The sequence below is a fragment of the Balearica regulorum genome, unplaced genomic scaffold (assembly GCF_011004875.1).
Source record: "Balearica regulorum gibbericeps isolate bBalReg1 unplaced genomic scaffold, bBalReg1.pri S41, whole genome shotgun sequence".
Classification (NCBI taxonomy): Eukaryota; Metazoa; Chordata; class Aves; order Gruiformes; family Gruidae; genus Balearica; species Balearica regulorum.
In genome coordinates, this window is record NW_022679031.1 from 35,090 (window position 1) to 56,193 (window position 21,104).

General features: G+C 61.2%; 2 protein-coding genes and 5 non-coding genes across 7 annotated transcripts; 3 read left to right on the forward strand and 4 right to left on the reverse strand.

Annotated features, from left to right (window-relative positions):
• The first annotated feature begins 1,792 nt into the window (after nucleotides 1-1,792).
• On the forward strand, nucleotides 1,793-1,983 carry LOC142599729 (U2 spliceosomal RNA). The gene has a single exon (XR_012833238.1). It is a non-coding gene; the product is annotated as a U2 spliceosomal RNA (small nuclear RNA).
• A 1,786-nt stretch (nucleotides 1,984-3,769) lies between these two features.
• LOC142599732 (U2 spliceosomal RNA) lies at nucleotides 3,770-3,960 on the reverse strand. The gene has a single exon (XR_012833241.1). It is a non-coding gene; the product is annotated as a U2 spliceosomal RNA (small nuclear RNA).
• A 752-nt stretch (nucleotides 3,961-4,712) lies between these two features.
• On the forward strand, nucleotides 4,713-4,903 carry LOC142599733 (U2 spliceosomal RNA). Its single transcript, XR_012833242.1, has one exon. It is a non-coding gene; the product is annotated as a U2 spliceosomal RNA (small nuclear RNA).
• Nucleotides 4,904-6,772: 1,869 nt separating this feature from the next.
• On the reverse strand, nucleotides 6,773-6,963 carry LOC142599734 (U2 spliceosomal RNA). Its single transcript, XR_012833243.1, has one exon. It is a non-coding gene; the product is annotated as a U2 spliceosomal RNA (small nuclear RNA).
• Nucleotides 6,964-8,197: 1,234 nt separating this feature from the next.
• LOC142599735 (U2 spliceosomal RNA) lies at nucleotides 8,198-8,388 on the forward strand. Its single transcript, XR_012833244.1, has one exon. It is a non-coding gene; the product is annotated as a U2 spliceosomal RNA (small nuclear RNA).
• Nucleotides 8,389-8,958: 570 nt separating this feature from the next.
• On the reverse strand, nucleotides 8,959-9,795 carry TMEM223 (transmembrane protein 223). Its single transcript, XM_075741459.1, has 2 exons — nucleotides 9,462-9,795; nucleotides 8,959-9,338 (listed from the first exon to the last, which is right to left on the reverse strand). Exons 1-2 carry the CDS (start codon nucleotides 9,778-9,780, stop codon nucleotides 9,040-9,042), a joined length of 618 nt encoding a protein of 205 aa, XP_075597574.1. The 5' UTR covers nucleotides 9,781-9,795; the 3' UTR covers nucleotides 8,959-9,039.
• Nucleotides 9,796-9,853: 58 nt separating this feature from the next.
• On the reverse strand, nucleotides 9,854-21,104 carry NXF1 (nuclear RNA export factor 1). The gene is made up of 21 exons (XM_075741457.1): nucleotides 21,004-21,104; nucleotides 19,957-20,152; nucleotides 19,709-19,838; nucleotides 17,622-17,705; nucleotides 17,359-17,463; nucleotides 17,166-17,246; nucleotides 17,007-17,076; nucleotides 16,822-16,910; nucleotides 16,591-16,698; nucleotides 16,386-16,495; nucleotides 14,737-14,773; nucleotides 13,822-13,890; nucleotides 13,639-13,694; nucleotides 13,424-13,531; nucleotides 13,261-13,319; nucleotides 13,011-13,126; nucleotides 12,851-12,893; nucleotides 11,772-11,844; nucleotides 10,304-10,486; nucleotides 10,124-10,184; nucleotides 9,854-10,013 (listed from the first exon to the last, which is right to left on the reverse strand). The coding sequence occupies exons 1-21, from the start codon at nucleotides 21,032-21,034 to the stop codon at nucleotides 9,975-9,977; spliced, it is 1,848 nt and encodes a 615-aa protein (XP_075597572.1). The 5' UTR covers nucleotides 21,035-21,104; the 3' UTR covers nucleotides 9,854-9,974.

Sequence of the window (21,104 nt, forward strand, 5' to 3'; positions counted from 1 at the left end):
ATTGAGAATGTAAGAAGAGTGATCTTGTAAAATGCAAATAAAGAGTTTATTAACCGTGATTCAGCGGAGTGGCTGGTGTGACGTCATTCACCTTCACCCTTTTAGGGGGTTTAAGAGTTATTTTGAGCTAAATTTGAGGACTTTTCTCCCCAGATGGGATTTGGGGGTGGCGGGGGGGGGTGTCACATCCTCTGCCCCCACCTCACGATGCTCCGGCTCCTTGTGCTGGTCCCAGTCCTGTCCCCCATCCCCCCCACACCCCGTTTTCATATTTTTTTACGCCCCAAAAATTTGTATTTAAAGGTTGGGGGGAGTTTTTTTTTTGGGGGGGGGTTTGGTGTGGGTTTTTGGTTGGTTTTTTTTTTTTCTTCAGTAAAACAGCTCACGGCCGGGGTGCAAACTGGGGGTTAAATGGAAAATAAAGGGGGAGAGGGGAGCGCTAACAGTAAAATACATTTAAAAAAATTAAAAAAAAAATATTAAACACCCCCCCCCCCCCAAACCCCCAAAAAACTCGCAAGGCCTTCCCCCCCTCCCCCGCCCGGGGGGGGCGCAGTGCGCATGCGCGAACGGGGAGACGCGGTGCCATCTCTGACCGCCAGTGGGCGCTGTTCTTCCCCCACCGCGGTGCATGCTGGGAGGTGTAGTTCTCCGTTACAGCTTCGAGGCTTTATTAGCATAACCACGCCCCTCGATTTGCAAGATCCACCCCCCACCCGCTCGCTACCCCGCCCACCGCGAGTCGAGCGCCCCGCCCCTTTTTTGCATGCGCCACGCCCACTCGGCGTCTCTAAGCGACACGCCCCGCCCCATCGTCCGCCCCAAACCACGCCCCGCTCCCCAGGCCACGCCCACGCTTCCCACGCGCCACGCCCCTTCGTTGCGGCCACCCGATTGGCCACGCTCCGCCCTCGCAATTTGCATTCGCTCCGCCCCGTCACGGGCCCCGACCGAACCCCCTCCAGGCGATTTGCATGCTCCGCCCACCATTTTCCATACGCCGCGCCTCACACGCCCTCTCATTGGCCGGATTGCGACACGCCCACACCTTCGACACGCCCCAAGCGTCGTCCCCCACCCACCGCCCCGGGCCTCCCCCGGGTCCCGCCGCCCGTCCGCAGCCACGGCCCGGGGGCTCCCGCCCGCTGATTAATTCCATTAAGTGCAACGTGCAGCAGCAGCCCGGGCTGGGCGCAGTCCCCCCCGCCCCGTCCCCCCCCTCCCCGAGCCTGGCGCCTCCTCATCTCCTGCTTGACGGGCTCGGAGCACCCGCCCTGGCTGCTGGGAACGCGGAGGAGCGCAGAGTCCCCAGATCTGGGGAAAAACACGATCGCAGCGGGGCCTCGGGGCAGCCCGGTCGAGCCCAAGGGCGCGGCGAAGGCCTTGAGGGACGTGAGGGGCCCGTGAGGGGCCCGTGAGGGGGCGGAGCGAATGCAAATCGCGAGGGCGGAGCGTGGCCAATCGGGTGGCCGCGTTGAGCAACGAAGGGGCGTGGCGCGTGGGAAGCCTGGGCGGGGCCTGGGGAGAGGAGCGTGGCGACTGCCCGTGGAGGGCGTGGTTATGGTAATCGGAACACCCGTGCGCTCGACCGGGCCGCCGGGATGCCCCGATGCGGAGGTTGCCGGGGTTGTCCCGGGGCCGGGTGACCGCGGAGACCGGGCAGACGGTGCGGGATGCGTGGGGAAGGGTGCGTGGATCGGAGCGGAGGGCGCGTTGTTTGTGAGGGGGGGAGTAAGCGTGAGGTGCGTGAGGGTGTCGGTGGGTGCGGTGGGGCGGCGTGAGGGGGGCGGGTATCGCTTCTCGGCCTTTTGGCTAAGATCAAGTGTAGTATCTGTTCTTATCAGTTTAATATCTGATACGTCCTCGATGAGAGGACTTTATATTAAACGGATTTTTGGTGCTGGGAGTTGGACCCGGAGCTTGCTCCCTCCGCTCCGCGCATCGTCCCGGTATTGCAGTGCCTCCGGGAACGGTGCACCCCCCTCCCTTCAGGCGGTCAAAGACAGAACAAACCCTCTCGCTTTTCTCGTTGTTTCTCCCTTTCTGCCTTCCCCCTTCCCCGCCCCGCGAAAGCGGCAGCAGCTACCGGCTGCTTCGCGCTGTGTGTCCCCAGAAGGTGGAAAATGACCCGATTCCTACCCAAAATGGAACCTCCCCCCCCCTCCGCTGCCAGCACGTCTCTGCCCGACTCCCCCCCCCCCCCCCCGCGGACAGCCAGCCGGCTCTGCCGCCGACCCCACGCGTGGCTGGCGCTGGTGGCGTATAGAGGGGCCGGGCTGGGGAGTGACTCACCGTAACGACCCGCTCGGTTTCCCTGCGGGAAACGGTTCATCCCTGACAGAGCCGGGGGCCGGCGGGGTTTGAGCCGAGCTCCCGCTGCCGAGACGAACCGAGTGACCCGCGGGCCCCGGCGTCCCCTTGAGACGGGGAACTGGGACCTGTGAATTTCGTTTCTACTGACTAGTTTGCAATTGTACAGCACGAAGGGGTTAAACGAACGCAATTTGTGGTGTGAGGGCTTACACAAATCAAGCGAAGCAAGAAGCGCCGTGGACCTTGTCAGGGATGACTCCCGATAACAACTAAAAGTCTCTCTCAAGAAACCGGCTGAAACCAACCTCGCGGTTTGGACAAGAATCAAGGAGTAACTGAGTCTGCGCAGGGACAAGAGGTTACTTGCGGTGATGAAGAAGAGCCATCAGCCTTCATCTTTACGACCCCCCCCCACGACCACCCTGCAAGCGCAGGGAGGAGGAGTTACGGAAATAACTCCTTGGGACTAATTTTAATACGAAGCGGGGCCAGGTCATGAATATGTATAGGCATGTAAAAATATAGAAGCTTAGCTATAAGAAAACTTATATTAACTAGAAAGCTGCTTAAGGCCTAGAACTGTTTTAAAGCCTATAATCGTGGGAAAGGGGTTTGTAATCAAGGTAAGAGCTAACTGACCGTGGCAATGTACAGTGCTGCTACGGTCCTTGGACAGTCCCTACCCAACTGGACAATAGGCCCGGGAATATTAATCTTATGGAGTAAGTTGTAAGGGACAAGTGTATCCACAGCGAGGATACTGCGCACGCCTGCAAGAAGAGGGTCACCCAGCGGACACGGGTGCGAGACCACTGACGACCACCAGAGACCCCTGAGGACCACCGACTCCAATCACTGAGCATGCACGATGGGGAGGAGACTATGGAAATGGAGTCCAAGAAATGATTATCATAGGACTGCCTTTTCTCGGGAAAATAATGAATATGTGTATTTTGATTCTATAGAACCTGTATGTTGGTGATCACCTGGCATGCACGTTTGGGGGAGCTATTCCCCCCGTGCATCCAGCGCTGCAATAAAGCACACCGAGGGTAACTCACGTCCGGTAGAATTTTTCTTTAACAGGCATGGTATGTAACCTTATGAATACGGAATCACCACACTGTATAAAACTAAAACAAAGTAGTGACGTTGCGCCCACGATTTTGGTGGGATGACGCCAACCACCCCCCGGGCTGCCTAAACAACGGACCTGCTGTACAACGTAACGGACCTACTGTACAACGTAACGGACCTACTGTACAACGTAACGTACCTGCTGTACAACGTAACGGACCTGCTGTACAACGTAACGGACCTGCTGTACAACCTCCCCAGGCGTGGAGTCTGATTTCCCGCACGTCACCCTGGGATCTCTCCGGGGATTCACCCTGGGAAGCTCCTGGAGCAAAGCGGCGCCCCGAAGAGGGTTTGTTCTGTCTTTGACCGCCTGAAGGGGGGGTGCACCGTTCCCGGAGGCACTGCAATACCGGGACGATGCGCGGAGCGGAGGGAGCAAGCTCCGGGTCCAACTCCCAGCACCAAAAATCCGTTTAATATAAAGTCCTCTCATCGAGGACGTATCAGATATTAAACTGATAAGAACAGATACTACACTTGATCTTAGCCAAAAGGCCGAGAAGCGATACCCGCCCCCCTCACGCCGCCCCACCGCACCCACCGACACCCTCACGCACCTCACGCTTACTCCCCCCCTCACAAACAACGCGCCCTCCGCTCCGATCCACGCACCCTTCCCCACGCTTCCCCCACCGTCTGCCCGGTCTCCGCGGTCATCCGGCCCCGGGACAACCCCGGCAACCTCCGCATCGGGGCATCCCGGCGGCCCGGTCGAGCGCACGGGTGTTCCGATTACCATAACCACGCCCTCCACGGGCAGTCGCCACGCCCCGCTCCCCAGGCCCCGCCCAGGCTTCCCACACGCCACGCCCCTTCGTTGGTCAACGCGGCCACCCGATTGGCCACGCTCCGCCCTCGCGATTTGCATTCGCTCCGCCCCCTCACTGGCCCCGACCGAAGGTGGGGGGCCAATCGGGTGGCCGCAACGAAGGGGCGTGGCGCGTGGGAAGCGTGGGCGGGGCCTGGGAGAGGGGCGTGGTCTTGGGCGGACGACGGGGCGTGGCGACTGCCCGTGGAGGGCGTGGTTATGGTAATCGGAACACCCGTGCGCTCGACCGGGCCGCCGGGATGCCCCGATGCGGAGGTTGCCGGGGTTGTCCCGGGGCCGGGTGACCGCGGAGACCGGGCAGACGGTGGGGGAAGCGTGGGGAAGGGTGCGTGGATCGGAGCGGAGGGCGCGGTGTTTGTGAGGGGGGGAGTAAGCGTGAGATGCGTGAGGGTGTCGGTGGGTGCGGTGGGGCGGCGTGAGGGGGGCGGGTATCGCTTCTCGGCCTTTTGGCTAAGATCAAGTGTAGTATCTGTTCTTATCAGTTTAATATCTGATACGTCCTCGATGAGAGGACTTTATATTAAACGGATTTTTGGTGCTGGGAGTTGGACCCGGAGCTTGCTCCCTCCGCTCCGCGCATCGTCCCGGTATTGCAGTGCCTCCGGGAACGGTGCACCCCCCTTCAGGCGGTCAAAGACAGAACGAACCATCTCTGGGGCGCCGCTTTGCTCCAGGAGCTTCCCAGGATGAATCCCCGGAGAGATCCCAGGGTGACGTGCGGGAAATCAGACTCCACGCCTGGTGGAGGTTGTACAGTAGGTCCGTGACGTTGTACAGCAGGTCCGTTACGTTGTACAGTAGGTCCGTTACGTTGTACAGCAGGTCCGTGACGTTGTACAGCAGGTCCGTTACGTTGTACAGCAGGTCCGTTACGTTGTACAGTAGGTCCGTTACGTTGTACAGCAGGTCCGTTACGTTGTACAGCAGGTCCGTTACGTTGTACAGTAGGTCCGTTGTTTAGGCAGCCCGGGGGGTGGTTGGCGTCATCCCACCAAAATCGTGGGCGCAACGTCGCTACTTTGTTTTAGTTATATACAGTGTGGTGATTCCGTATTCATAAGGTTACATACCATGCCTGTTAAAGAAAAATTCTACCGGACGTGAGTTACCCTCGGTGTGCTTTATTGCAGCGCTGGATGCACGGGGGGAATAGCTCCCCCAAACGTGCATGCCAGGTGATCACCAACATACAGGTTCTATAGAATCAAAATATACATATTCATTATTTTCCCGAGAAAAGGCAGTCCTATGATAATCATTTCTTGGACTCCATTTCCATAGTCTCCTCCCCATCGTGCATGCTCAGTGATTGGAGTCGGTGGTCCTCAGGGGTCTCTGGTGGTCGTCAGTGGTCTCGCACCCATGTCCGCTGGGTGACCCTCTTCTTGCAGGCGTGCGCAGTATCCTCGCTGTGGATACACTTGTCCCTTACAACTTACTCCATAAGATTAATATTCCCGGGCCTATTGTCCGGTTGGGTAGGGACTGTCCAAGGACCGTAGCAGCACTGTACATTGCCACGGTCAGTTAGCTCTTACCTTGATTACAAATCCCTTTGCCACGATTATAGGCTTTAAAATAGTTCTAGGCCTTAAGCAGCTTTCTAGTTAATATAAGTTTTCTTATAGCTAAGCTTCTATATTTTTACATGCCTATACATATTCATGACCTGGCCCCGCTTCGTATTAAAATTAGTCCCAAGGAGTTATTTCCGTAACTCCTCCTCCCTGCGCTTGCAGGGTGGTCGTGGGGGGGGTCGTAAAGATGAAGGCTGATGGCTCTTCTTCATCACCGCAAGTAACCTCTTGTCCTTGCGCAGACTCAGTTACTCCTTGATTCTTGTCCAAACCGCGAGGTTGGTTTCAGCCGGTTTCTTGAGAGAGACTTTTAGTTGTTATCGGGAGTCATCCCTGACAAGGGCCACGGCGCTTCTTGCTTCGCTTGATTTGTGTAAGCCCTCACACCACAAATTCCGTTCGTTTAACCCCTTCGTGCTGCACAATTGCAAACTAGTCAGTAGAAACGAAATTCACAGGTCCCAGTTCCCCGTCTCAAGGGGACGCCGGGGCCCGCGGGTCACTCGGTTCGTCTCGGCAGCGGGAGCTCGGCTCAAACCCCGCCGGCCCCCGGCTCTGTCAGGGATGAACCGTTTCCCGCAGGGAAACCGAGCGGGTCGTTACGGTGAGTCACTCCCCAGCCCGGCCCCTCTATACGCCACCAGCGCCAGCCACGCGTGGGGTCGGCGGCAGAGCCGGCTGGCTGTCCGCGGGGAGGGGGGGGGGAGTCGGGCAGAGACGTGCTGTCAGCGGAGGGGGGGAGGGAGGTTCCATTTTGGGTAGGAATCGGGTCATTTTCCACCTTCTGGGGACACACGGCGCGAAGCAGCCGGTAGCTGCTGCCGCTTTCGGCTTGGGGGAAGGGGGAAGGCAGAAAGGGAGAAACAACGAGAAAAGCGAGAGGGCTCGTTCTGTCTTTGACCGCCTGAAGGGGGGGGGGTGCACCGTTCCCGGAGGCACTGCAATACCGGGACGATGCGCGGAGCGGAGGGAGCAAGCTCCGGGTCCAACTCCCAGCACCAAAAATCCGTTTAATATAAAGTCCTCTCATCGAGGACGTATCAGATATTAAACTGATAAGAACAGATACTACACTTGATCTTAGCCAAAAGGCCGAGAAGCGATACCTACCCCCCTCACGCCGCCCCACCGCACCCACCGACACCCTCACGCACCTCACGCTTACTCCCCCTCTCACAAACAACGCGCCCTCCGCTCCGATCCACGCACCCTTCCCCACGCATCCCGCACCGTCTGCCCGGTCTCCGCGGTCATCCGGCCCCGGGACAACCCCGGCAACCTCCGCATCGGGGCATCCCGGCGGCCCGGTCGAGCGCACGGGTGTTCCGATTACCATAACCACGCCCTCCACGGGCAGTCGCCACGCCCCTCTCCCCAGGTCCCGCCCAGGCTTCCCACGCGCCACGCCCCTTCGTTGCTCAACGCGGCCACCCGATTGGCCACGCTCCGCCCTCGCGATTTGCATTCGCTCCGCCCCGTCACGGGCCCCCCACGGGCCCCTCACGGGCCCCTCACGTCCCTCAAGGCCTTCGCCGCGCCCTTGGGCTCGACCGGGCTGCCCCGAAGCCCCGCTGCGATCGTGTTTTTCCCCAGATCTGGGGACCCTGCGCTCCTCCGCGTTCCTAGCAGCCAGGGCGGGTGCTCCGAGCCCGTCAAGCAGGAGATGAGGAGGCGCCAGGCTCGGGGGGGGGGGGGACGGGGGGGGGGGGGACTGCGCCCAGCCCGGGCTGCTGCTGCACGTTGCACTTAATGGAATTAATCAGCGGGCGGGAGCCCCCGGGCTGTGGCTGCGGACGGGCGGCGGGACCCGGGGGAGGCCCGGGGCGGTGGGTGGGGGACGACGCTTGGGGCGTGTCGAAGGTGTGGGCGTGTCGCAATCCGGCCAATGAGAGGGCGTGTGAGGCGCGGCGTATGGAAAATGGTGGGCGGAGCATGCAAATCGCCTGGAGGGGGTTCGGTCGGGGCCCGTGAGGGGGCGGAGCGAATGCAAATCGCGAGGGCGGAGCGTGGCCAATCGGGTGGCCTCAACGAAGGGGCGTGGCGCGTGGGAAGCGTGGGCGGGGCCTGGAGAGCGGGGCGTGGCGACTGCCCGTGGAGGGCGTGGTTATGGTAATCGGAACACCCGTGCGCTCGACCGGGCCGCCGGGATGCCCCGATGCGGAGGTTGCCGGGGTTGTCCCGGGGCCGGGTGACCGCGGAGACCGGGCAGACGGTGCGGGATGCGTGGGGAAGGGTGCGTGGATCGGAGCGGAGGGCGCGTTGTTTGTGAGGGGGGGAGTAAGCGTGAGGTGCGTGAGGGTGTCGGTGGGTGCGGTGGGGCGGCGTGAGGGGGGCGGGTATCGCTTCTCGGCCTTTTGGCTAAGATCAAGTGTAGTATCTGTTCTTATCAGTTTAATATCTGATACGTCCTCGATGAGAGGACTTTATATTAAACGGATTTTTGGTGCTGGGAGTTGGACCCGGAGCTTGCTCCCTCCGCTCCGCGCATCGTCCTGGTATTGCAGTGCCTCCGGGAACGGTGCACCCCCACCCACGGGGGACTTTAATTTGTGAAAGAGAGACACGGCCCTCGTTTGGGGAAATGACGCTATTACTACGCGTTGTCTGACGCTGGTTTTGGGCGAGAGTGACGTCAGGCGCTATGCTGAGGCGTTGCTCGGCCAGGCGAGCCCGCAGCCCCCGATGTCAGTGGGGCCGTACAAGGGCCGCTGAGGGAGGTTTCAGGCCAGGCGCCATTTTGTGGCTGGAACCTTTGGCCTGGGAACAGGGGCTGGACGTTTCCAGTTTGGAGGGTGGACGCTGGCCCCACAAATGGCTTCTCCCCCCCCCCCCCCAAAGCAGTGGCCACCACACCATTTCCAGTGGCCACCTGCTCTGACACAAGGATTTGATTCAGGTGCAGGACAGGGGTGACCCCTCCCTCCCTTGCACGGCAGGGGGGACCCCCCGATTTTCAGGAACCCCCCCCCCCCCCCCCAAATCTTCCATCCACAGTGGCCCCAGAATCGCTGCTCCCGCCACAGCGATGCCCACCCAGAGCGTGTGGAATTGGTGGTGGGGGGTGACCCCCCGCATTCACCCCACGAAGCAGCCGGACACGTAGATGGCTCAGGGTTTATTGGGAGGCAAAAAAAAAAAACCCCGGGGTGAACAGTCCCGGTTTCTCCCCGCCTCAATTTTTCAGAGCTTACGGTAAGCGCCGACGGTGATGTCGAAGAGGCGAGGGTTACAGAGCTGCCCCCGTTTGTCCAGCAGAAAGAAGAAGGGTCGACCCTTCACTTTGAGGGGGATGGCGGCCGGTACTTCGGACCGGTGAGCGCGACAGGAGACGTGGCGTAACGGGACGGTGAAGGTGGAACCTCGGCTCAACCCCAACGGCCCGTGGGTGCTGATTGCCACCTCCGTACCTCCGCGGAGAAGCGTTACCCGTCTCACGGAACGCAGGGGGAACAGGCAACCGGCGGCCACGATCAAAGAGCCTACGGGAATGGAGGGGGGAGGTAGGGGGGGGTCAGTGAGGCCTACGGGCCCGGCCCGCTAGCCTAGGCCCGGCCAGACACCCGCCCCTACCGTTTCCCCTCCCCGCAGCCCCATCCCGGTACCGAGTGTAAGACAAGAAGCGGTGAATCCGAAACGCCATTTATGATCTCGGGGACGAAAAGGATCGTCAGGACCGGGACCGGGTGTTGGTCGAAGTTCCGTAAATGCAAAATGAGCTAAATAAGTCCAAAAAATTCCTTGACCCGCACAAAAAAATCCGGCTAGGCGAAAGAAACGATCGCGTTCGTGTCGAAAAAGCACCACGTCCCGCGGTACCGTGGCCGCAACTTCCAAGGCCGCCGCCGCCACCGTCCTGGTCGCCGCCATGATGCCCCCTTCCCTCCTCCTCGCCCCACAAACCACTTCCGGGTCATCCGCCATCTTTGTAACGGGCGGGAAGCCAACCCCGCCCCCTATCTCCTCCCTTAAAGGCGCAGCGCACCCCTAAAAGCGCCAAGGTTGAAACGGGTGGATGTATTGATTTATTTACAAAACTGGGGAGTAGGGGAGGGGGGGAGCGAAGAATAAAACTGCGGGAGAGGTGAGGATTTGGGGGGGGGGAAGGAGGGCGCCGCTCACTTCAGAAATGCCACCTCTGGGATCTTGCCTTCCAGCTGCAAGAGGAAAAATAAGGGGGGAGGGTGTGTCAGTTGGGAGGGGGTACCCCCAGTTGGGGAGGGGGGGCATGGCTTGAAACACCCCCCCCTCCATCCCAAAAACCCACCTTCAGCTGGGTAAAGACCTGCCCGGCTCTGCCGTAGTCCCAATCGTTGTCCTGGAGGCACCTGGGGATGGGGAGAAAAGGGGGTGGTGTGGGGGGGGTATGTGTGAGTTTGGGGGGGCAGAACCTTCCCCCCCTCTGGGTTCAGGGGGAAAAAAGATGGGGGGGGGGGACAGGACTCACTTCTGGGACCACTCGAGGTTCATGCCCGACTGCATGGAGAAAGCGGCGAGCATCTCCTGCTGCTCGGCCGAGAGGGTGGGCACGGGGCTGGACGAGGGGGTGGGCGCCGGCATGAGGAAAGCTTTGCGGATCTCCTCGGTGGTGGCCGTGCGGACGAAGAGTTCGTCGTTAACGATGCAGAGCCTGGGGAGAAGGGTTGGGAGAAGAAAAAAAAAAAGAAATAAATAACTAACGCCCCCGTATTTATTTTTTTTTTTTTTTAACGTAGGGATGAAGGGTTGGACACACACACACACACACCCCCCCCCCGCAGGAGCCCCGTGAAAAATTCAGCCTGAGGATGGAGAATCCGCACCCAAACATCCAATAAAAAAAAAAAAAACCAACCCAAAAAAAAAAATCTCCTGATATTTGGAATGACGCTCCCCCACGTGCCAAATTCCCTCCGGTCCCGGTTATCGAAGGGAAAGAACCGGGCTCTGAGCAGTGCGTTCCGGCGGCCAAAAAAACCCAAAAAAACCCTAAAAACGCGGCGAGTTCTTGGCTCGTGTCGGAAACGGCGCGGCCGGCAAGACGAGGGAGAGGATGATGTGTGTGTTCGTCTTCCCCCAACCCCCCCCCCGCCTCCCCAAAATTCAGCACCCCAAAAAAATGGTGGTTTAGGTCCAAAAAAAAAAAAAAAAGTTGAGGCGACGGTGAAGGGTTTGAGGGAACGTGGGGTTCAGTTGGGGATAAAAGGGGGGGTGAGGGGGGGGGGCGTCCCTCTCTTTTTCCCCAAAACGAAGAAAACGGCCTCAAATTCTACCCGGGGGAAGTTTATTTTGGATATTAGGAATAATGATTTTTAATTGGGGTTTTTTTGGGGTTTTTTTTCACCCAAAAGGTTGTTCGAAACACTGGAAGAAGCTGGCGTTTCGACGATCTTAAGGGTCTTTTCCAACCTAAACGATTCTGCAATTAATTATATTAATCACAACCTCTCTGCGCCCTCCCTGAGGGCGTTTATCAACGAATCCCGGGTTCGTTTTGGGGCGGAAGGGACTTTTTTTCAAGTCATTTTGGCCAAATTCCCCCCCGCCCGCCCCGCCACGAGCAAGGGCATCTCTAGACCAGGTTGCAGCCACGTTCGAACTTGACATTGAACGTTTCCAGGGATGGAACGAGCAACCTGTTCTCACCCCCCCCCTCATTTCTTCCTTAAATCTGGGCTGAATCTCCTCTATTTTAGTTAAAAAATATATATAAATAAATTAAATTTAGTTGTCCGACCGCTACAGACCCCGCTAAAAAATAAAAATAATAATCTGTCCCTCTTTTTCTTGTAAGAAAAGACGGAATAAGGTCTCCCCCCGCCGCCTCTCTCAGCCCTTCCTCATCCTCGCCGCTCTTCGGCTCATCGCCCCCCCCCCCAAAAAAAAGCTGTTATTTTGGGGGGGGCACACACGAAGGACCGGTATCCGCCGCTTACCCGGTGTTGCCGGCCGGCACGGCGATGAACATGCGGGTGAAGGCGCGCACCGAGTCTCGGGATTTGCCGTCGACTGCGGGAAAGAGGGAAAGGAGGTGGCGGAGTTTGGGGGGGGGGGGGGCACAGCGAGAGGAAGGCTGGGGGGGAGATTGGGGGGGCACGGGGAGGTGGGGGGGGGGCACGGGGAGGTTGGGGGGGCACGGGGAGGTTGGGGGGGGATGACGGGGAGGTTGGGGGGCATGGGGAGGCAGCGGGGGGGGGGGCACAGGGAGGTTGGGGGGCACGGGGAGGCCGTGGGGGGGCACAGGAAGGTTGGGGGGGCACGGGAAGGTGGGGAGGGGGATGACGGTGAGGTTGGGGGGGCACGGGGAGGTTGGGGGGAGTATGGGGAGGCCGTGGGGGGGCACAGGAAGGTTGGGGGGGCACGGGAAGGTGGGGAGGGGGATGACGGTGAGGTTGGGGGGGCACGGGGAGGTTGGGGGGAGTATGGGGAGGCAGCGGGGGGGCATGGGGAGGTTGGGGGGCACGGGGAGGTGGTGGGGGGGCACGGGGAGGTTGGGGGGACACGGGGAGGCAGTGGGGGGGGCACAGGGAGGTTAGGGGGGCACGGGGAGGTTGGGGGGGATGATGGTGAGGTTGGGGGGGCACAGGGAGGTGGGGGGGCACGGGGAGGTGGGGGGGCACGGGGAGGCAGCAGGGGGGGCACAGGGAGGTTGAGGGGGGCACAGGGAGATTGGGGGGCGATGATGGTGAGGTTGGGGGGGGATGACAGTGAGGCAGCGGGGGGGCATGGGGAGGCAGCGGGGGGGGCACAACAAGGTGGGGGGGGGCACGGGGAGGTTGAGGGGGGCATGGCGAGATTGGGGGGGCACGGGGAGACAGCGGGGGGCACGACAAGGTGGTGGGGGGGCACGGGGAGATTGGGGGGCACGGCGAAGCAGTGAGGGGGATGGTGAGGTTGAGGGGGGGCATGGCAAGCTGTGGGGGGGGTACAGCGAGATTAGGGGGGCACGGTGAGGTTGAGGGGGGCATGGCGAGATTTTGGGGGGGGGGGGGCCACGGCGAGGTGTGAAGCTCACCTTCCTTGAAGATCCCGTGGACGGCAAAGCACAGCAGCGTGTTCTGGAAGAGAAAAGGGGGGCGGGGGGCAGGTGAGGCGGTGGGTTTGGGGGGGGGGAGGAGAGGAAATGAGGGGGGGGCAAAGGACTGGGGGTTTTGCCCCCCCCCACCCCAACTCACCGTCTGGGCGCAGATATCCACCATGAAGGAGTTGATGTCGTGTTGGGTTTTGGGGAGCTCGTTAAGGAAAGCCACAACGTTGAGCCGCGTGTGTTTGAGCAGTTTGAAGCGCATGGCTGGGGAGGGAGGGGAAAAAAAAACAAACCGCTGAGCACCCCCCACCACCAACAACACCCCTACGTTTGTGCCCCCCCCCCCCCGCCCCTTCCAGAATTGGGGTGCAACGACAGGTTGGGGGGGGGGGTCTTACTGGGGTCTTTCAGCTTCTTCACATTTCTGCTGTCCTTAAAATATTCGTTCAGGCTGTTCCTGGTGGGGGAAAAGGAGCTGAAAAGGCCGCGCCGGTGTCGGGGAGGGGGGTTTGTCTCCTGTCCCCCCCCTGCCTCGCCGTAATCGGCAGCAAGGGGACGTACCTGGGGGGGTTTTGGGGTCCAAAGGGGATACTGAGGGAGCAGCAGGCCCCGTCGTGATAGGCATCCAGCAGCCCCTGCCGGTCACTGGAGTCATAGATGGAATAATACCTGGGGGGACGACGGACGGAACGGACACGAGAGGTGAAAAAAAAGGGGGGGGACACGACACACATGCAGTGAGACCCCCCCCCGCCCTCCCCGGCGCCGAAACTCACTGCTGTAAGAACCGCAGCACCAGAACCTTCAGGTCGTCTGAGCCGAAGTAGCTGCCCTAAAGAATGGGGACACACACACACACACAACAGAGCGGTTATTCCCCAGGTGACAGCCGCCCCCTCGGGCTGGAGGGGGGTGGGGGGTTATTGGGGACCCCCAGCACCCCCCAAAGTCATCCCTACCTTGCAGGGGGGCAGCGTCGTGGGGGCCTCCACGTCGAAGGCGATGGGCGGAGGGAGCTCGTGGCCATCCTGGGGGGAGGCAGAGATGGGGATGGAGTTGGGGGGGGCCCACAAATCTCTGCTACACCCCCCCCCCGGCAGGGCTCGGTGTCCCCCTCCTGCCCCCCACAGCAAAGCTCAGAGTCCCCCCCAAGCCCCCCAGGAAGGCTCAGAGTCCCCCCCCAAGCCCCCCAGGAAGGTTCAGGGTCCCCCCCCAAATCCCCTCCTGCCCCCCCGGCAAAGCTCAGCATCACCCCCCAGCCCCACAACAAGGCTCAGTGTCCCCCCCAAACCCCCCCCGGAAGGCTCAGGGTCCCCCCCCAAGCCCCCCAGGAAGGTTCAGGGTCCCCCCAAATCCCCTCCTGCCCCCCAGCAAAGCTCAGCGTCACCCCCCAGCCCCACAACAAGGCTCAGTGTCCCCCCCCAAACCCCCCCCCGGAAGGCTCAGGGTCCCCCCCAAGCCCCCCAGCAAGGCTCAGAGTCGCCCCCCAAGCCCCCCAGGAAGGTTCAGGGTCCCCCCAAATCCCCTCCTGCCCCCCCCCCAGCAAAGCTCAGCGTCACCCCCCAGCCCCACAACAAGGCTCAGTGTCCCCCCCCAAGCCCCCCTGGAAGGCTCAGGGTCCCCCCCCAGCCCCTCCTGTCCCCCCCCACCAAGGCTCAGAGTCCCCCCCTTAGCCCCCAGCAAGGCTCAGGGTCCCCCCAAATCCCCTCCTGCCCCCCCAGCAAAGCTCAGCATCACCCCCCAGCCCCACAACAAGGCTCAGGGTGTCCCCCCCAGCCCCTCCTGTCCCCCCCCAGCAAGGCTCAGGCTCCGTGTCCCCCCCCCCCTCAAGCCATCCCCCCTCCAGCATCGTGTGTCCCCCCCTCCTCGCTCACCAGCCGCAGCAGCTTCGGGAAGCGCTCTCTGACGGAGCTGCCGAGAAGAAGCAGAGTCAGAGCGGTGGCCGAACCGCCCGCCGGGGGCCAGCCCTTGCCCCCCCCCCCAGCAAACACTAGCCCCCTCCCCACGAACACACACCCCCTCCCTTGCCTGCCCTCACCGGAGCCGTGCGAGGGCACGTGGTGGGGTCACCCCACAGCTGCCTTTCCACACCCCCCCCCCAAATCCCTCCTCATCGTCGTCCCCCCCCCAATTCCTGGGGGCCCGGTGCCGTCTCCCCCCCCACCCCAGGGCTGCCCCTGCCCCTGGGGGGGGTCTCGGGCCGCATCTGATGAGGAACCGAGGGCCCCGTGGGCCAGCTCAGGACTTACCTGGCTAGTACTCACCTGGGTGGGGTGCCCAGAGAAGGGGGGGGAGGGGGGGTGTAAGGTGGGGCAGGGGGGAGGGGAAAGGGGAGAGGAAAAATTCCAACCGGTCGTGGCAAAACCGTTGGCAAAACCCGGCTGTTTCCGGCTGCGGAGCCTCTGCGTTGGGGGGGGGGGTGTTGGGGAGAGGGGGGGGAGCCCCAATCGAGCGAACAGCGAGAGGGGATGAAGCAGGGATTGTTTGGGGGGGTGGGGGGCAACCCCGGGGCAGAGCCTCTTCTCCTTCACGCCGCTTCCTCCCGACCTCCCCCCCTACCTCCCCCAGGAGCGCGGTTGAGCTCCGGGTTACGGCCGGCATCCGAAGCCGAGACCTTCCCCCCCCCGGCCCCGCGCTGGGAGCCGACGTCGGCGAACCCAGGGGTACCACGATGGTGGCGGTGGTGGTCGTGAGGGGTGTAAGGAAGGTGGGAGCGGGGGGGGGGCCCTGCCCTGAAAAGCCTCCCCGCGCCGATCGGCCGCGTCTGGGCGGCAACGTTTGGCCACTGCACGGCTGTGCCTGTCTTAGGTTGTTCCTCCCGTGAGGAATCTTACCCGTCTCTGGCTAACCAGCCATCGTCGAGGGCCAAACGCGGGCGCAAAAGCAGAGAGAGGGGGGAGGCGAGGGGGGGTTAAGGTGCGTTTTGGGGGGGGGGTTGTGTGCGTTGAGCTCCGTAGGGGAGGGAGGACGGGGACAGCAACGCGATGCCCCGTGTCACGTCCTGCAGTTTTCCCCCCCCACCATCGAAAAGCCCGTGGAAGGGCGGAGCAGTGTCAAAACTTCCCCCCCCTGCCCCGTCTGCACGGCAGAAGGGTGGGAGCGGCGGGCGGGGGGGAGCAGGACGCTCCGGAGAAGAGGCTGTGTACCCCAGGGAGGAAAAAAGAGCGAGGATGAGGAGGGAAAAGGGATGTTGGGGCAGGGGGGGAGGGAAAGCAGGGCTCCGAGCAGCTGAAACAGATCGGCCGTCCTCCGGCAGAAAGGCGACGGCTCGTTCCGGGTTCGCGCCACGACCGGGGAGTTGCGTGGGATCCTGGGGACGAGGCGTTGGGGGGGGACACACACACACACACGGGGGGGGGGCAGGGGGGGAAAACACACACACACACACACACGATGTCTGGGCACCGGCGAGAAGAAGGTGTATGTTTGGGGGAGGGCGGCCTCTCTTTGTCCTGCCGCGTTGCCCCCCGCGGAGCAGGGGCGGCCCACGGGCCCCTAGGGCCGCCCCAAGGCTAACACTGACCTGATATAGGTTGACTGATCCCGGAAAGCGTCGCAGAGAGGATTTCCATCGAGCCAAAGCTCCTCCAGTTTGAGCCCCTTCACTTTATCCAGCTCCCGGTCTGATTTCAGCTGTTGGGAGAAGGGGAATTAGGGAGAAAAAGGGGGTGAAGGCACAAGCCGGGGGCGGGGGGGGGCGTGAGGAAGGAGATCGGCGTGGCACACACTTCGTTGCGTGAGAGGTCGAGGATTTTGAGGCCGGCGGCTTTCTGAGCCAGCTCGGACAGGTCGTCGAGGCGGTAAAGCTTGTTGCTGCTCAGGTTCAGGGACTGCAGCTGCGGGGAGAGAGAAAGGAGGGGTTGAAGGGGACAGAAACGGGGGTTGGAAGGGTTGGAGGGGGGCAGAGATGGGATTTTTTGGGGGGGGGGGGGCTCCAGGCAGACTCGCCCCGTCCTCACCTCGGGGATGTTGTCCTCGATGATGCGCAGCACGACCAGCATGCAGCTCCGCTGGTTCAGCACCACGTCGATGCTCTGCGACACCAAATCTAAAGCGGAGAGGGAGGTAAAAACGAGGGGTGAGGTGTCGCCCATCGCCTGTCACAGCCCCCTCTCGCCCTCTCGTGTCAGCGAAAAACACTTACCGGGGTCGACGCGGAGGCTTTTGAGGTCCAACGCCCGCTGCGAACCATCGTATCTCTTGCTCATGCAGAGCTGGGACAACGCCACGAGGATGAGGAGGAGCGGGGAAGCCTCTGCCTCTTCCCCTCCGCCCAGAACCCGCAACCGCTCTCCCCGCTCACCTTCAATTGCTCAATCTCCTCCGGTTTCAGCTCGTTCTGCAAGGACTGAGGCGGAGCCGACGAATTGATAATTATCACCACCTACGACGAAAAGGACGGAGAGGATCCGTGAGGCGGAGCGCGTCGGCAACAAACGCGCCCACGCAGAGCCGGGGAGGAACCGGCTTCGGCGATGAGGGATTGAGCTGCGGACCTTGTAGTTGTCCCTGTCGGTGATCTTGCGGGAGACTTGTTTGAGGGCGCTGGCAGTGGTGGCATCCTCCACGTAGAACTGGGCTCGGTTGTGGTCGTAGTGGAACTGAAAAGAAAACGGTTTGGGATCCGCGCGGCAACTCCCGCAGAGCTGGAGCACCCCCCGATCTCCTGGGAGGTGTTTTTCCCCCCACTCCAGGCCGGCCAGAACGCCCAAAACCCAGGAAAAACCCCCAAAAAACGGGCATCTAGGCGCTGACTTACCTCGACGGGAGTGAAGGGGACGCTGCAAAGGTTCTGGATGGAACTCAGCAACCACGATTTGTCGTATTTTTTCCCGTACGGGATCTAAAAAGACAATTTGCTTGACGTCGGGGTGCGGGAAGGGCTGGCGACGACTGTCGCAGCTCTGCCCGTGCGCGTCACGGCTGCGGCAGGACGCGGCTGCCTTCTGCGTGCGGCCAGGGAGAGAAAAGAGGGAAAGGAAAGAGAAAAGGGAATGGAATTATAGACTCACAGGATGGTTTGGGTTGGAAGGGAACTGAAAGATCACCTAGTTCCATCCCCCTGCTGTGGGAAGGGACACCCTCCACTAGCCCAGGTTGCCCAACCTGACCTCGAACACTTCCAGGGAGCCAGGGGCAGCCACAATTTCTCCGGCCAACCCGTTTCCGTGCCTCGTGGTGAAGAATTTCTCCCTAATATTTCGTCTCAATCTCCCCTCCTTCAGCTTAAAGCCGTTCCCCTTGTCCTGTCGCTCCACGATCTCGTCAACGGTCCCTCTCCATCTTTCCTGCAGCGCGTTTTAGGGACCGGAAGATGCTCTAAGGTCTCCCCGGAGCCTTTTCTTCTCCACACTGAACAACCCCAACGCTCTCAGGGTTATTCCCAACCCGTTCTCCGCACAGCATCTACTCGGGATAGCGCCGACCCTCACGCTCGGACGCCAAGCGTCCAGCCGGTTTCTTATCCGTCCGTCAAATCCACGTCTCTCCGATTTAGAGACGAGGACGTCGAGCGGGACGGCATCAAAACGCTTCGTGGGAAGCCAGGGAGACGACATCGGGCGCCCTTCCCTTGCCCACCAACGCCGTAACCGTGGCGTAGAAAGCCACCGAATCTGTCAGGCACGATTTGCCCTTAGCAAAATCGCCTTGGCCGTCGCCGGTCACCTCCTTATTTTCCATAATTTCCAGGAGAATCTGCTCCGTGATCTTGCCAGGCACAGAGTCGAGACCTATCGGCCCGTAATTCCCGTTTTTTTTTTCACTTTTTTCCCTGTTTAAGCCTACGTAGATGGTTTCTGAAAGTAGGCAAGTAGTTTTTAACAAGGATAAGCCCTTCGCCTCGCATCTGGCAACCGACAGGGACGCGTCGCCGAAGTAAACTTTGAAGTAGACGTCCAAAAATGCAAAAACAACCCCCAAAAAATGTGAAAATAGGTACTTTCATCCTCCCTGAAGTGTCTCTCTAAAGAGTCCCCGTTTCAGACGGGATTTGAGTTACGGTAACGTTAAACATCCACCAGACGTTTCTCTAGACCGACAGCAGCGTACAAGGACGCTCCTTTCCGCACATCTCAATCCTCGGTTGAAATCCTAAAGATTTCCTTTAAGGACAAAAAATCCAAAGAACTCCAAGATTTTTAAATCCAGCAGAGCAAATAAAAAGCAAGTAAACTTCTGAGGCGCTAACGAGGAGGAAAAGGTCTCTCGTTAAGTCCGCTAACCCCTCACAGAGCAAACAAGAGGCTTAAAAAGATTCCTGCAAAGAAATCGCGGACAGAAGATAAATCTGATAAGTCCAGCACGAGCAACCGACGAGCAAACGGCAGCGCTGACCCTTCTCCTGCTCCTCCGAGCTCTTCGCCGGCCGCGTGAAGAGGCAAAACCAAGGGCGATCGGATCCGCTCTGACAAGAAATCGTCCCCGGGAGATCCAAAACGATCGAGAAATCCATTTGAAATACGGATTCGCACGCGGCACCACGGATAACGAACCTCACCCAGATCAGGACTTTAGGAAACGTCGCTAAACCTTAACGACAGCAGCCTCTCGGTATGGTTGTTTTTTTTTTTTTAAACTCAAAAACAAACCCAAAAAGCCACGTACACGCAAAGAGATGTTCAAGCACCTTAATAACCTTTTCTGGGGCTCGCAGCACTCGAGCTGAGGCCGCGGCAACGCCCGACCGCTCCTCAAGAAAAGGACGGGGTGACAACAACCGCGCTCGCCGTCCTCGCTCGGCCACGGCAGACGTACGGCGATCCCCGTTCCTGCCCCCCTCCCCAAAAAAAACCTGGATGACGACAGCCGCGATTTCCCCCTCCCTGAGCCGCGTGCTTCACTCACGGTGATCTTGAACCAGTTCCTGCGTCCGCTGTCACGGCTGGTACCGCTGCTCCGCTCCGGGGCGGGAGGATCTCGTCTGACCGTGATGTGGATGTTGGTCGTGCGGTTCGGTCGCGGCCCGTAGGGCAAACTGGAAACAACGAGGTGAGATGTAGGAGGGCGACAGGAAACCCCAAACCACACACACACACACACCCCCCCAGCAAGACCCCAAGACGATTTCACGGGGTTCGGCCATCCCCACTCACTATCGGCCGCGGGGCCCGTCGTGCGCTTCGCTCATAGGGACGTCGCCGTCATCCTCCTCCAGCCGCGCACGAAGGCCGGGGCTGTTACGGCTACGGGAGCGGTGGTTCATCTCGCTGTACATCTTCCCTCGGAACGGTCCGCGACCTTTCTTCCTGCGGCCTGAGAAGCTTCGGCCGCCCACCCGGTCATCGTGTTCTGGACGGGCGGCACCGCCATCAGCTCCCGCTCCACGGTGGTGGATGGGGGGGAATCTCCTACCCTGGCTGCCGGCCCTGTCTTCCTCCAGCCCCCATCCTCTTCCTCTGGTCCCCTCCTGCTCTCCCCAACCCCCATTCTCTCCCTCCAGCCCCTGTCCTCTCCCTCTGCCCCCCTCCCCTCCCTCCAGCCCCCCATCCTGCTCTCCCTGGGCCTCATCCCCTCACTCTGGTCCCCTCCTGCTCTCCCCAGCCCCTCTCCCCTTCCTCCAGCCCCTGTCCTCTCCCTCTGCCCCCCTCCCCTCCCTCCAGCCCCCCATCCTCTTCCTCCAGCCCCCATCTCCTCCCTCCGGTCCCCTCCTGCTCTCCCCAACCCCCCTCCCCTCTCTCCAGCCCCCCATCCTCTTCCTCCAGCCCTCCCATCCCGCTCTTCCCTGTCCCCTCCCGCTCTCCACAGCCCCTCTCCCATTCCGCCGGTCCCCTCTCGCTCTCCCCGGCCCCCCCTCCTCTCCCTCCGGTCCCCTCTCCCGCTCTCCCCGGCCCCCCCTCCTCTCCCTCCGGTTCCCTCCCGCTCTCCCCGACACCCCCCCTCCCCTCGCTTTCCCCGGGCCCTCTCCCCTCCCTCCGATCCCCTTCCCTCTCCCCAGCCCCCTTCCCCTCCCTCCGGTCCCTTCCCGTTCTCCCCAGGCCCCCCGTTCCCCGTAGGCCCACAGACCAGGCCTAGCGCCTCCGACTCCCAACACACCCGGGTCCAAACGTATTCCTTCTCCCTTCCCCGTCACTTCCCGAGCCAGGGACTCTCCCCTCAACCGTACCCCGACCCTCTCTCCCTCATTGCCCGGCCCCGCTCACCGCTGTAGCCCCCTTTCCCCTCCTCCGCCATCGCCGCCGACCCGCTCCCGGCACCCGCGGCCTCCCCGCCGCGCCACGCCCCCTTCCCTATCGCGTCACTT